We start from the raw sequence: 14,162 nt of genomic DNA, 5'->3' as shown, positions 1-14,162 counted from the left end.
TAAGGGGAAAGAATTGAAAACCATGTGTCCATACGTAAGCATGCCAGATGGCATCCTAGAGCTGTTGATCCACAAAGGCCACCATGTGGAACGTAACCCAAATACAGAAATTACACACATACAGAGCAGGGGTGACCAATGGTCTGGCAGAGGCCACAAGTCCACTAATTACAGTGCGAAAAAGAACACTTAATAAGGAGCCCTGCAAAATGCCATTCTCCTGGGCCCACAGAGAACTGATAACAGTGTCAGCCTAGACTCAAATGACAGGATCTGGTGAACAAAAATTGTGAAGGGACCCCGAAGACCCCACTCATGGAGGATAACGAGAATGTGATGGCGCCAAGCTGTTGTAGGCCTTGCAAAGAGCGAAGAAAATTGCGACAAGATGACGGCACTAAGGAAAGTCCTGCTGAACTGCAGTTTCCAATTGAAGCAGATGACCAATTGGAGACCATCCTCCTGAAAGCTGCACTGGTAAGGAGATACAAAGTCCCAAGATTCAAGGACCCAACTGAGCCGACAAGCCAACATCCATTCTAATAACTTGCAGGGGACATCGGTCAGGCTGATTGGTTGGTAACTATCAAGTTATGACGGATCCCAGCCAGGCTTAAGGATAGGAACCACAATTCTGTCTCTCCATTGAGGGGGGAAAATGCCTTGGAGCCAAGTATAGTTAAACAACTGGAGACGATACTGACATGGAGGATTGAGGTATTGAAGCAATTGGTTATGGATGGAATCAGGGCCAGAATCTGAATCGTGGGAAGATAGGGCAGAAGCGCTCCCACTCAGTAAAAGATTCAGTGTAGGGTTCCACCTGACAAGGTAAAATGTAAGTGAGGAGCTACAGCCTACTGTTTCTGGAGGAGAAAGATAGCTGGATAGGAGGCTGACACCGATGCTGTCGCCTGAGAACTGATGGATCTGTATGAGGGCCATCTGAAAGGGCAAGGCCCAGAATGGAAGACTTTCACTGATAAACCTTGGTGGGTGCAGTGTGTAGCCCACACTCACAACGAAGGGACAGAAGAACCTGTAGAAGAGAGAAAGCGTTAACAGGTGCCATTTAAGATGTTGCAAGGCATGACAATGATCATGAATATTGGTGACAATGGCTGTGCTCCACATTGGAGCTGAGTGACTGAATGGGGCCTGTCAAGCAGGGAACAATAATGCTGGCAGTACAGATTATCTTATTGAACAGATCATGGACAACATCAACACAACCAAATAAGGTGGAAAAACAACCTGGGAGGTATATAGAGGCCAATCAGCATGACAGAAAGCCGAGTGGGGTAATCGGGTCATGAATGGAACTAGAGAATAAACGGGAAGTGGTCACTATTACAGAGGTCATCCCATGGTAACCAGTATAAAGCAGCAAGAAGGGGAGGAGAAGAGAGAGAAAAATCAATGGCAGAGAAAGTGCCATAAGCGGCACTAAAACAAGTAGGTGAACCATCATAAGGAGGTACAGGTCATGGTCCGCAAAAAATTAGTCCACGAGTTGCAGCTGACTAGATGGCAAAGCACTGCCCCACAGATGGTGATGGTATTAAAATCCTCGAGGAGGAGGGATTGCTGAAGGAGGGCAGTTAGGGCAGCACATGTAGGTGGCCTGTCAGGAGGGAGACTGCAAATTGTGACTGCAGGGTCCAAGTGGACCTGAACAGTAACTGCTTCCAATGGGGTACAAAATGGGAATCATGGACTAATAACAAATGTACAGACCAACATGCAGACATTACCAGTAGTCCTCAAAGAGCGGATCCAGTTCCAACAGAAAGCATGAAACCTCCACACAGTCAGTCAATGAGCGAGCATCAGTAGAGCGAGATACCTGGAGAATAACACAAGTTGCTGAGTAAAAGGCAATAAGGGATTGCAACTTTGGGAGGCGACAGTAGTATCCATTACAGTTCCATTGAATAAGCATGGGGTGGGTATCCAAATGGAAGGCGAATGAGCTGGAGCCAATCATGCCGCCAGGTCATTATCCATCACTAACGAGGATGGGTTGACATTCGTAAGTAAGAGGTCAGACACAGGTGGCCAAGGGACATATGGCACCTCCAAGGGCATCAAGGGACCCTTGTCCTGGGACTTATATTTCTCCTCCTCCTCTTCCTTAGAGTGAGAAGGGCAGGGTTCACAGGGAGAGCAAGTTTCTGCAAGATGTGGATCCAAATGAGAGCGGGTGGCCTTGGGGAGCACAGGATGAATTCGGTCAAATTTCTGATGAGCCTCAGTGCAAGGTAAACGATCCAGGGACTTATAATCTAATAAGTTCTTTTCTTTCTTATAAGCCAGGCAATCTGGTGATTATGGTGTGTGAGGACTGTGACAATCAACACACAGAGGTGCCAGAACACAGGAGCTCCTCTCATGATGGAGTGGGTGTCCAGTCACCACATAGAAGGTCCGCTGTACATTGGGAAGACATGTGCCCAAAATGCAAATACTCAAAGCACCCCACAGGTGGCAGGACGTACGTCTTCATTTCACATCAATAACACATAACCTTAATCTTCTCTGGGAGGGTATCTCCTTCAAAAGCCAGAATAAAGGTGTCAGTATTGCTACGATTTCCTTACGACCTTTCTGTACACATTGAACAAAATGATCATTCTGTCGGTCCAGAATGGCCAAGAGTTCATCAGTCTGAAGAATGAGGTCCCCATGAAAAATTACTCCCTGGACCTTATTCAAAGACTGGTGATATGTAATGGACACTGAGACGTCGTCACGATGAGCATAAGCATGAAGAGCTGCAGATTGGGCAGCAGAAGCAGTTTTGATCAACTGGGAACCTGACCACATCCTACTGAGGAACTCCACTTCACCAAACATGTCGGCCGGTGTGACCGTGCGGTTCTAGGCGCTTCAGTCTGGAACCGCGTGACTGCTACGGTCGCAGGTTCGAATCCTGCCTCGGGCATGGATGTGTGTGATGTCCTTAGGTTAGTTAGGTTTATGTAGTTCTAAGTTCTAGGGGACTGATGACCACAGATGTTAAGTCCCATAGTGCTCAGAGCCATTTGAACCATTTTTGAACCAAACATCTCTTTGATCTTTTCCATAAAAAATAATGGTTTTGTGGCAGTGAATGTGTCCCCATCTATCCAGTACATACTAGGTAACACGGAAAGTGTTTCACCCCAAGTCAGTGACCCTGGTCCTCCTCCCATGGTTTAGCCAGAGATGGTAAGGTCAGTGTCATAAGATGCAGCATTCAACGATCCATAACCAAATCAAAGAGACTACCGTAGAAGAACAATCAGATTTTTGTAGCTTTATACATCCCATAAGCAAAGAATATGCCCTGATACCACCCACTCCAATCAGAGGCTCTCCCCATGGGCACCACCCAGCCACAGCAACGGCTGTCTAGCATAGTGGCCATTACCATGAGTTTCGATGCTCTGGAATAACAAACAGCAACTCCTAGGCATACATGGGGAGGCAACAGTTCCTACATCAGAAGTGTGATACCAGGGGACTCAGCCAGATGGGTACACAACAGCCCCAGCATATGGACTGGCTACAAGTGCTGGTGACCTAGCAGTGCGGAGGGGGCTGTGACGGGGAAGGAAGAGAAGCTGGAAAAGGGGAGAGGAATCCATGCCGTAGATGCTAGGGAGGGAGTTCTTCCCAAATAACTCTCAATACGGAGAGAAAATTTGGAAGATGAGGTCAAACACCAAAAGGCGACCAAAAATAAAGAATGAAAGAGAAAAGGCAAGGGGATCAAAACCGCGAGAGATACAGAGAAACCAGGTGTAGAGCCAGGTCGATATAAGTAAGAACACCAAGATATGGGTAATAGGGGGCAATGGGGAAGGAGCGAAGGTGGTGGTGGTGGTGGGGGGGGGGGGGGAGGGGGGGCAGTGGAGAAGGAGCAAAGGTGGTGGGGGAGGGGGGGCAGTGGAGAAGGAGCAAAGGTGGTGGGGGAGGGGGGGCAGTGGAGAAGGAGCAAAGGTGGTGGTGGGGGGGGGGGCGTGGAGAAGGAGCAAAGGTGGTGGTGGGGGGGGGGCGTGGAGAAGGAGCAAAGGTGGTGGTGGGGGGGGGGCGTGGAGAAGGAGCAAAGGTGGTGGTGGTGGTGGGGGGGGCAGTGGAGAAGGAGCGAAGGTGGTGGTGGGGGGGGGCAGTGGAGAAGGAGCGAAGGTGGTGGTGGGGGGGGGGGCAGTGGAGAAGGAGTGAAGGTGGTGGTGGGGGGGGGGCAGTGGAGAAGGAGTGAAGGTGGTGGTGCGGGGGGGGGCAGTGGAGAAGGAGTGAAGGTGGTGGGGGCGGGGGCAGTGGAGAAGGAGTGAAGGTGGTGGTGGGGGGGGGGCAGTGGAGAAGGAGTGAAGGTGGTGGGGGCGGGGGCAGTGGGGAAGGTGGGGCAGTGGGGAAGGTGGGGAAGGTGGGGCAGGTGGGGAAGGTGGGGAAGGTGGGGCAGGTGGGGCAGGTGGGGCAGGTGGGGAAGGTGGGGCAGGTGGGGAAGGTGGGGAAGGTGGGGCAGTGGGGAAGGTGGGGCAGTGGGGAAGGTGGGGCAGTGGGGAAGGTGGGGCAGTGGGGAAGGTGGGGCAGTGGGGAAGGTGGGGCAGTGGGGAAGGTGGGGCAGTGGGGAAGGTGGGGCAGTGGGGAAGGTGGGGCAGTGGGGAAGGTGGGGCAGTGGGGAAGGTGGGGCAGTGGGGAAGGTGGGGCAGTGGGGAAGGTGGGGCAGTGGGGAAGGTGGGGCAGTGGGGAAGGAGCATAGGCGGGAAAGGGGGCAGTGGGGAAGGAGCAAAGGTGGGAAAGGGGGCAGTGGGGAAGGAGCAAAGGTGGGAAAGGGGGCAGTGGGGAAGGAGCAAAGGTGGGAAAGGGGGCAGTGGGGAAGGAGCAAAGGTGGGAAAGGGGGCAGTGGGGAAGGAGCAAAGGTGGGAAAGGGGGCAGTGGGGAAGGAGCAAAGGTGGGGAGGGACAGCCGGAGAAGGAAATACAGCCCAGGAAAGAAGAATAGGCTGCACTAGGTCTGGTATGAACTCGTGAAAGAACTGCAAGCACCCTGGGGGAATAACATGTTTTGGGCCAGCTCATATCAAATCAGTCCCAGTGCCATATCAGGATATCAAGAGCCAGTTACAACAGCTGTTGGCCAGCTTGCCTTGGGAAAGGATACAATGGCTGTATTATGTCCTCAACCAAATCAAAGAATACATCCAAGCCAGATGGGGTGCAAAGTCACACCAATAAGTGGGCTGATATTGCAAAGCCCTTTGCAAATTTGACTCAATTTTATAATCACTTTGATAACATCACATATCCTCTCAACCTGTGAAGTTTCATTTTGTTTCCTCCTCCTCCTCCAGAATGCTTCACTTTTTTGTCAGACGGTGTACTTAATTTAAACTATTTGAAGTCCCAGTTTTTTGAAGTTGTCTTTAATGAGGCATCAACTACTGACTTCCTTTCTTTTCCTTTGGTAGTCATATTTCTATGAATTACATCGACAACAGTTTAGCTGCTGATAAAAACTGCAAGTTATTCAAACAGATGAAGATATGTAAGATTAGAAGTCTTTCTGTGTTTGGTAAAAAACAGTAATTTCAACATTTTTTTAAATATACTAGCAGTGTGTCATACTTGCTAGAATTTTTTACAGTGCATTTCCTTGTGCCAAAGGCTGTGTCACAAATTTCAAGGTAGATTCTGACATGTTAGATTGCACCCTTATGCAAGATGAATAGGCCTATAGCAAAATATAGCCACTATACCAACTGAAGTTATCATTGCACGATGTTTGTAGAGTGTGGAAACAAGATCTTAACATTGAAGAACTATGTATAAATCAAGAATTTTTAGTTGTGCATGTAAGTGGGATCACAATATTGAAGGAATATGTAGAAATTCACAGTTTACAATCAAATATGTGTCACGAGCATGCCTGAGGAACAGAGAAACAAAATAGGCAATGCTCTTTCTAGGGAACTAGTCCAGCACTTGCCTCAAGCAAATCACAGGAAAATTACAGAATACCTCATTTTTTTTGCCTCCCACTTACCTCTTGTGAGTGAGAGAAGAACAAACACAACGGCTCCTTGATATGGAAATAATGTAATTCTTTACATACATTAGCAGATAAAATCAAATACAAAAGCATAAACCAAAACAGAAATTATTTTGGCTCCAAATTTCATAAACATGCTCTGTAAATCTAACTTGAAATATAAGTATTAATGAAAATTATTGTGAAATTGCAACAAAACTCAGTAATCCGTTATCACTTTACAAAAACTGTTAACATACAGAAACATTCATAAATTAACAACTCTATAAACAGAATACATTTTCTATCTGTATATAATTTATCTATTTATACACTTCTATAAAATAATATACATCCACTGTTTGAATGCAGATTAAATAAATAACGTACAGAAAAAGTTACATGTCCAGCATGAACAAAGCTGCCAAAGATTAGCTGAATAAAAGTTAAATTTATTACAATTAATGGATAAAATCATTTGTTATACAAAGACAAATATATATGAAAGAACAGAAAGGCAAGCATACATGCAAGCCCAGTACTGAAATGCCAGGAGTAAAATTACTTGAAGAATATACAATAATAATTACACATTTAATTTTCGGTGCTGCATCTGTAATTCAAATCGGCGGTTCAATCTTACTCCTTTCAAAATGTTGCGATTCTCCAGTCTTTCAGCCTCTCTGAAAATAAAACGTTAGCCATCAGTTTTACAAAATGAGAAAAACAGGTGCCTTTATATACCACATATACAAAATTTTATACCTACTGACTGAAGGACAGACATTAAGAGGACAAACTATTTACCTTCACTTTTCTTATAGTACGTTTTGTCTTTGGTACAAAGATAAAATTACACAACTCAGGAAGTTGAGACTTGTTAACTACCTCACATTCCTCTTGGATGGATAAAAGCCAAAACATATCTGCACTCACCCAAAATTTGGAAAACATTTAACTGTGGACTACAAATGGGGTACTATCCTATTGTGTATTCAACACAAGTGAAGAACAGAATGGAAAATGATGAGTGTTGTTATATTTTCTGGTGATGATTTGAGAATATGTAAATAGCCTATTTCCTTTCATGTAATCATGTAAATAAAGCTTAACAGAGATCAACAATGGAATTTGTTTGTGAACTTTTGATTTGGGTCTTTAAATATCAGCAGTCTGTCTTAATACAGCCATTGGTCATACTTGACTGTGCAATTATCACATCTACTGTCAATAGTTACATAAGGAATGAGTGGTAAAAGTGGTTTTACTACTGGCTGAATCAATAAAAACAGAAAATTCTGAGCTTGAATTAGAGTCTGTTATCTCAGTAACATGAGTTTTAATACGACCAAGAACTTCCACAGCTTTTTCAGCTGCACTGGCATTTTCAACCCATCTCCTTCCACGAAATGACATAGGTAAGGATGAAGATACAGTTACCTCAGTGAAGATACAGTTACCTCAGTGCAGACAAATCACGAAATAAATAATAATTCTTTTAGTTCCTACTCAGAGTCATTCAAAAGTTTTAAATTCACGTTTGGCTCGTCCACTCATAAATGAGGAAGAAGGGGAGGGAAGGAGGAGATGTTTTCCAACCATGTTTGATATAATTTGATTGCTTATCGGGTATGACCAGCTGCATGGCTCAAAGCTGGTCACTGTGTCACTACTGTGGCCACAGTAATGGGTTTACAGAATGAGATTTTCACTCTGCAGCGGAGTGTGCGCTGATATGAAACTTCCTAGCACATTAAAAACTGTGTGCCGGACCGAGACTCCGAACTTGGGACCTTTGCCTTCCGTGGGCAAGTGCTCTACCAACAGAACTACCCAAGCACAACTCATGCCCCGTCCTCACAGCTTTACTTCTGCCAGTACCTCGTCTCCTACCTTCCAAACTTTACAGAAGCTCTCCTGCAAACATGCAGAACTAGCACTCCTGAAAGAAAGAATACTGCAGAGACATGGCTTAGCCGCAGCATGGGGGATGTTTCCAGAATGAGATTTTCACTCTGCAGCAGAGTGTGCGCTGAGGTACTGGCAGAAGTGAAGCTGTGAGGACGAGGTGTGAGTCGTGCTTGGGTAGCTCAGATGGTAGAGCACTTGCCCACGTAATGGCGAAGGTCCCGAGTTTGAGTCTCGGTCCGCACACCAGTTTTTAATCTGCCAAGAAGTTTCAGTAATGGGTTTGTCCAAAAATGTCATCTCACAATTAAAAATGGCTGCTGAAGGTGGAACTGCTACAAAAAGGCATGCGGCTGGTTGTACACAGACCACCACACCACAAGAAAAGCAACACGTAGCCCTAGTGGCAAAAAGGAACAGACATTTCACTACTAGGCAGATTGCTGCAGACTTTCAGCCGCTAACGGTGTAAGTTTCTCTGCAGAACCATTTCATGGTGAGTAAATCACGTGGCTTGTGTGCTCGGAAACCTGTTAAATGCTTCCCACTTCAACCACACCACCACTGAGGAAGAGTTCATTGGTGTAACGAGTGTGTTGGTTGGTGTCGTCAACAGTGGTCCAGAGTGATGTTTTCTGATGAATGTAGTTTCAATGTGGGCATGTGATTCTGGCCACCAGTTAGTGCTGAGAGAGTTGGTAACACATTAAAACACCACAGAATGTTCACGCGTGTCATCGGTATTGTCTAAGCATTATGCACAATGGCCGAACACTACCACATATCTTTGTATGAGATACTGTTAAAGCACAGCAGTATTGCAGGAAGATTATCATATCTATCTGTTTAAGTATGTGGTAGGCCCCAAAATACTGTTTATGCACCACAATGCCTGTTCACACAGGATCGCTGGGGTGACGTACACACTGGAAAGTGAAGATACTGAACGCAGGGCATGGCCTGCATACTCCACAGACCAAAATCCTACAAAACATGCCTGAACTGCCCTTGGCAGGCATGTTTCTCAAGACAGCCCCCCCCCCCCCCCCCCCCCAAACAAACTGTGCAAAAACTGAAAACCATCTTGAGAGAGGAGTGGTACAATATCACTGAAGTACTGCTCAACAGTTTGGTAGCCAGCATGAGTAACAGGTGCAAAATGTGCATTAATGCCTGAGGAGGGCATATTCCTTACCAAGAGTCTGTCATTGACTGTTATGTTGGGAGTCTGGCCACTGTCAAACATGAAAATTATCTATGTCTGTTATCCTGATTTCTCATGTGGTGCAATCTGTATCATTTTTCATTATAAAAATGCCATTCCACCTTTATTACGTATGTAACGCGTTTTCATGCCATCATCATTGCTTGTGGTAATTGATCCTGTCCAACAATATATCCGTTACTTAGCAATTTTCAAGTCGAGAATAAATCCATCTGGGCCTTTTGACAAACAATATTCATGCTTTCACGTCATTCGCACGGTGAGCGTCAACAACATTGCTGCATGAAACACCAAAGTATGCCATCGACCCCAGTTTATACTTTTAGCATCTCTTGTAGAAAAGTATGCTACTGTTGAGTATTTGTCCAGATTTGAAGTCAATGTGATTCCGAGTACAAATGAATTCAGACAAATCGCAGTTTAAACATGGCAGATGTTCATAGAGAGCCAAAGTACGAAGTATAGATTCCCGTGGTTAGCAGCACGATGAAATATGCTGCCCGCTCACCACTCTCCTCCCTGCACTCATCATAGTTCTCAGCCAGACTGGTGCCACTATTCCCTGTTCAGCTCTTCCATACTGCTGTGCTTGAACAATACTTAAACACGGATGGCAGCATCTTCTAGGGTGCAGGTCATACATAACACAGCAACTAATACATAAATAACAGATTGCTAACATGATTCAGTCCAAGTCTTGAACTTTCACTCGCCCTGCCGTTGGTAATATCTCCACAACGGGTGTTTCCACTGTGATCGGTTCTTGCGATAACAACTGTAGTAAGTTTAATGCAATTTATTTTGTTTGTCAAACATTTAATTCTGAATTGATTTTCTTCCTTGTTCCATCTGAATGTCACAATCTTGTTTTAAGGCTGGTTAATAGCTGGTGATGTTTTTCCCCTGTATATTAATATGTAAACAGCAACCAAATTTCTCTTCTGTCAAGTCATTTCAGTTTCTCATAACCAAATAAAATACTGAAGGAGTTCAAAACCTAGTAATGGCTTTTGAAGGATGGGATTTTCATTTTTAAATGTTATTTTTACTTAAAAAGCAGCTTACACTGATAAGCCAGAACATTTTGAGCACCTACCTATTAGCCAGTACATCCACCTCTGGCACTGACAACAATGGTGATGTGTTGCGACATTGGGAGGGGGGGGGGAGGGGGGGGGGGGGTGATGAGCTCTGATGTCACGATCAATCACATCCAAGATGTGACTGACTGGGTACAGCTTTGTCTAGTTGGGCGGGAGAGGGGCGGCAGCATATCAATTGGAACCTGCCAGTGTTCCTTGAACATTTCCGTTACACGCCTGGCCTTGTGACATGGTGCTTTATTTTGATGAAAAATGCTGCTTCTGTCGGGAAACATGATCACCACAAAGGGGTGTAAAAGGTCTAACTAGTGTACAATACTCCTTGGCCATCACGGTGTGTTGTACCACCTCCATTGCATTCATTCATGGATGCCCACGTGAATGTTCTCCAGAGTATAATGGAACCGCCACCAGCTTGTTTTGTCCCACAGTACAGATGTCAAGGAGCTGTCCCCTGAAAGACAACGGATTTTCAGGCTCCCATCGCCACGATGAAGGTATCGCATTAATCGACCATGCAACTGTCATTGTGCAAAATTCCAGCGCTGATGGTCACGTGCCCATTTCAGTCGTAGTTGCCGAAGTCGCTGTGTTAACATTGCCACATTCATGGGTCATCAGCTGCAACTGCGGAGGCCCATCATTAGTAGTGTTCGGTGCACTGCGTGTTCAGACACACTTGTACTCTGGCCAGCATTAAAGTCTGATGCCTACCAAGTCCGAGATCTTTACTGAGGCTGCGTAACCCCGCAGTACATGGATACGGTTTCACCTTGGTTTTGCTACTCACCACAGCACACCTCAAACACCCAACAAGTCATGCAGTGTCCAAAATGCCCATGTCGAGTCTCTGGGTCATCACAATCTGCCCTCGGTTGAACTTAGGTAGATCTCGTGTATTAGCCATTCTACACACAAACAGCACTCTCTTTGATACTGCATACATCACTCACATGTGTGACTAGCAGTCATTCCTTGCCAGGTGCCGGCCAGTGTGGCCGAGTGGTTCTAGGCGCTTCAGTCTGGAACCGTGCGACCGCTACGGCCGCAGGTTCGAATCCTGCCTCGGGCATGGATGTGTGTGATGTCGTTAGGTTGGTTAGTTTTAAGTACTTCTAAGTTCTAGGGGACTGATGTCCTTAGATGTTAAGGTCCATAGTGCTCAAAGCCATTTGAACCTTGCCAGGAGATGCTGCTACCGCCTGGATTGGTTTACATCGATACTACGTCGGTGGCCATAATGTTGTGGCTGATCAGTGTAAATCTATGTATGTGGCCATACATTTATGACAACTTTTATCAAAAACCTGTTGAAATACAACAAAAATTTGTAAGATGATAGAATTTAATGCTATGTTTTCCTTCATTAAACAAAACTGTCAATTTTTAAGCAAAGCATTAGATTGTTGCAGTGGATAGTCATAGTGCCATAAGTCAATTGTTGTAAGATTGTTCGAGCAAGGTCAGTACCATATCGAGCTTTTCGGCATATCAGGAAATCTCCAGCCTATTCAAACGAAAGCATTGCTACACCCTACTTTTTCGAATCTTCATAAGAAATCTATAAGAAACCTCAAAACCAAAGCATCATTCGTAAATGTAAGACAACCTAAATGTTAATCAATCAAACACCATACAACGCATTGACCTCAACAGCAATAGTTTAATGTGGAAAATATAAGATGACACTGTATTTTTCAGATGACGAATTTGGGAAAAAACCTTGTCTTATAATTGTGTAAGTACGGTATATCTCTTGAACAAAGAACCATGCCCAGTAGCTGTAAGAAAGCACAGATTACACCTGTGTACAAGAAGTGTAGCAGAAATGATCCACTAAACTACTTATGTCCTTGACATCAATTTGTCGCAGAACATATTCTTGGCTCAAACATAATGAGATATCTTGGACAGAATGACCACCTCCATGACAACCAGCATGGATTCCGAAAACAATGATCATGTGAAACCCAACTTGCATTTTTCTGACATATCCTGGAAGGTGCAGATCAAAACAGCTGGGTATATGCAGTGTATCTCAATTTCTGAAAAGCACTTGACTCAATACCACACCCATACTTTTTATCAAAATATGATCATAAGGGATATCAGGTGAAATATGTGAATGGACTCAGATTTTCTTGGTAGAGAGACAAAGCATATTATCTTGGATGGAGAGTCATCTACATATGTAAAAGTAACTTTGGGTATATGCCAGGAAAGTGTATTCCTTTCCTTGCTTTTGATGTTATATATTAATGATCCTACGAACAATAATAATAATAATAATAATAATAATAATAATAATAATAGCCTCAGACTTTATGCAGATGATGCATGTATCTATGAGGAAGTACAGTCTGAATGAAGCTGTACAAATATTCCGTCAGACATTGATAAGATTTCAAAGTGGTGTAATGACTGGCAACTTACTCTGAATGTTCAAAAATATAAAATTTTGCACCTCACAAAACAAAAGAACATAGTATGAATATAGCTTAGTGAGTTGCAGCTGGAAACTTTGCAAACACTTGAGTGTATGCTTAGTAGGGATATGAAGTGAAATGATCATATAGGCTCAGTCATGGATGGGTAAACTAGGTAGCAGGCTTCAATTTACTGGTAGAATACTAGGGAAATTCAGCCAGTACAAAGGAGACTGCTTACCAATCACTCATGCAACCAATCCTAGACTACTGCTCAAATGTGTGGGGCCTGTACCAAATAGGTCTAGCAGGGTCGGTTGGTTGTTGGTTGACTTGGAGGAGGGGACCAAACAGAGAGGCTATTGGTCCTATCAGATTAGAGAAGGATGCGAAAGAAAGTCTGCTATGACCTTTCGAAGGAACTATTCTGGCATTTGCCTGAAGCAATTTAGGGAAATCATGGAAAACATAAATCAGAATGGCCTGACACAGATTTGAAACATCATCCTCCCGAGTCCAATGTGCTAAACATTGCGCCACCTCACTTGATCTAGCAGGGTATATTGAATGTATACAGGAGAAGGGTAGCAAAAATGGTCACAGGTTTGTTTGACTCACGAAGAGTGTCACTGAGATACTGAAGAAACTGAACTGGCCAATTTTTGAGGACAATGGAAACCATCCTGAGAAAATCTGCAAATGAAGTCTTAAGAAATTACTTTAAATGACGACTATATGTATATACAAAAACTCCCTATAGACCACTTCCATAGAGATCATCAGGATAAGATTAGATTAATTAAAACATGTCCAGAGAGGCTTTACAACCATTTTTCCTGCATTCCAAATATGAAGAACAACCTCTAGTAACTGGTACAGAGGAATGTACCCACTGACAAGTGCCTCACAGTGGTTCAAATAGTATAGACGTAGATGCAGATGCAAGTGCCAGTGCCCACAAGGGTGAAACTATAGTCGAGTCGTCCTAAGCTACCTGACAGGTACAGTGGGTTGAGCACCAAAACTTCATGCAGCTACCTCAACAAATCAAATAATGCGATTTTGTAAATATCTTTATGGCAATGCCTCAATGTTGTCACAACTATGTAGATGACTGAACTATAGTTTGAGAAGAATAAAATTAGAAACTCTTAGCAACTTGTGACGGTCATTTACAGCAAAATGTGTCTTATGAAACCTGTGAAGCACAATTTTAGGAAGATTTTAAATATCAACCACTTTCTTAAGCATGCATTCAATTTAATTGTGCTTCAAACCAGTGGGCATCGAACAGCGTCCCACGGGCTGCATGGAACCCAAGTATTCATGCGGTCCCTGGTTCTGAAAAGTATTTTATCAAAACACGCAACTAGCGACATCGGAATCCAATTACATGATGATCATTTTAAGTGTGCAAGTTTTCTGCACAGTAACAAACAAAAACTCTTACTGAGACAGTAATATTTTAAGATGTGTTTAATTTTAATT

At 44.1% G+C, this 14,162-nt stretch overlaps 1 protein-coding gene across 8 annotated transcripts in view; it reads right to left on the bottom strand.

Annotated features, from left to right (window-relative positions):
• Positions 1-6,178: 6,178 nt before the first annotated feature.
• The window catches only part of LOC126480439 (muscle M-line assembly protein unc-89-like), a 263,864-nt gene continuing 255,880 nt past the window's right edge, over positions 6,179-14,162 (bottom strand). For 3 of the 8 annotated variants that reach the window (XM_050103868.1, XM_050103871.1, XM_050103872.1), the window contains one exon: positions 6,182-6,695. In XM_050103868.1, coding sequence (XP_049959825.1) covers positions 6,599-6,695 — 97 coding nt within the window. In that variant the 3' untranslated portion in view covers positions 6,182-6,598. Of the gene's footprint in view, positions 6,696-14,162 lie in introns of all 8 variants that reach the window. The other 5 variants (XM_050103864.1, XM_050103869.1, XM_050103867.1 and 2 more) reach the window with 4 other exon arrangements.

Source organism: Schistocerca serialis, chromosome 1, assembly GCF_023864345.2.
Source record: "Schistocerca serialis cubense isolate TAMUIC-IGC-003099 chromosome 1, iqSchSeri2.2, whole genome shotgun sequence".
In the NCBI taxonomy this organism is placed as follows: Eukaryota; Metazoa; Arthropoda; class Insecta; order Orthoptera; family Acrididae; genus Schistocerca; species Schistocerca serialis.
Note: the sequence above shows the minus strand (reverse complement) of the source record. Positions and strands in the feature narration are given on the sequence as shown.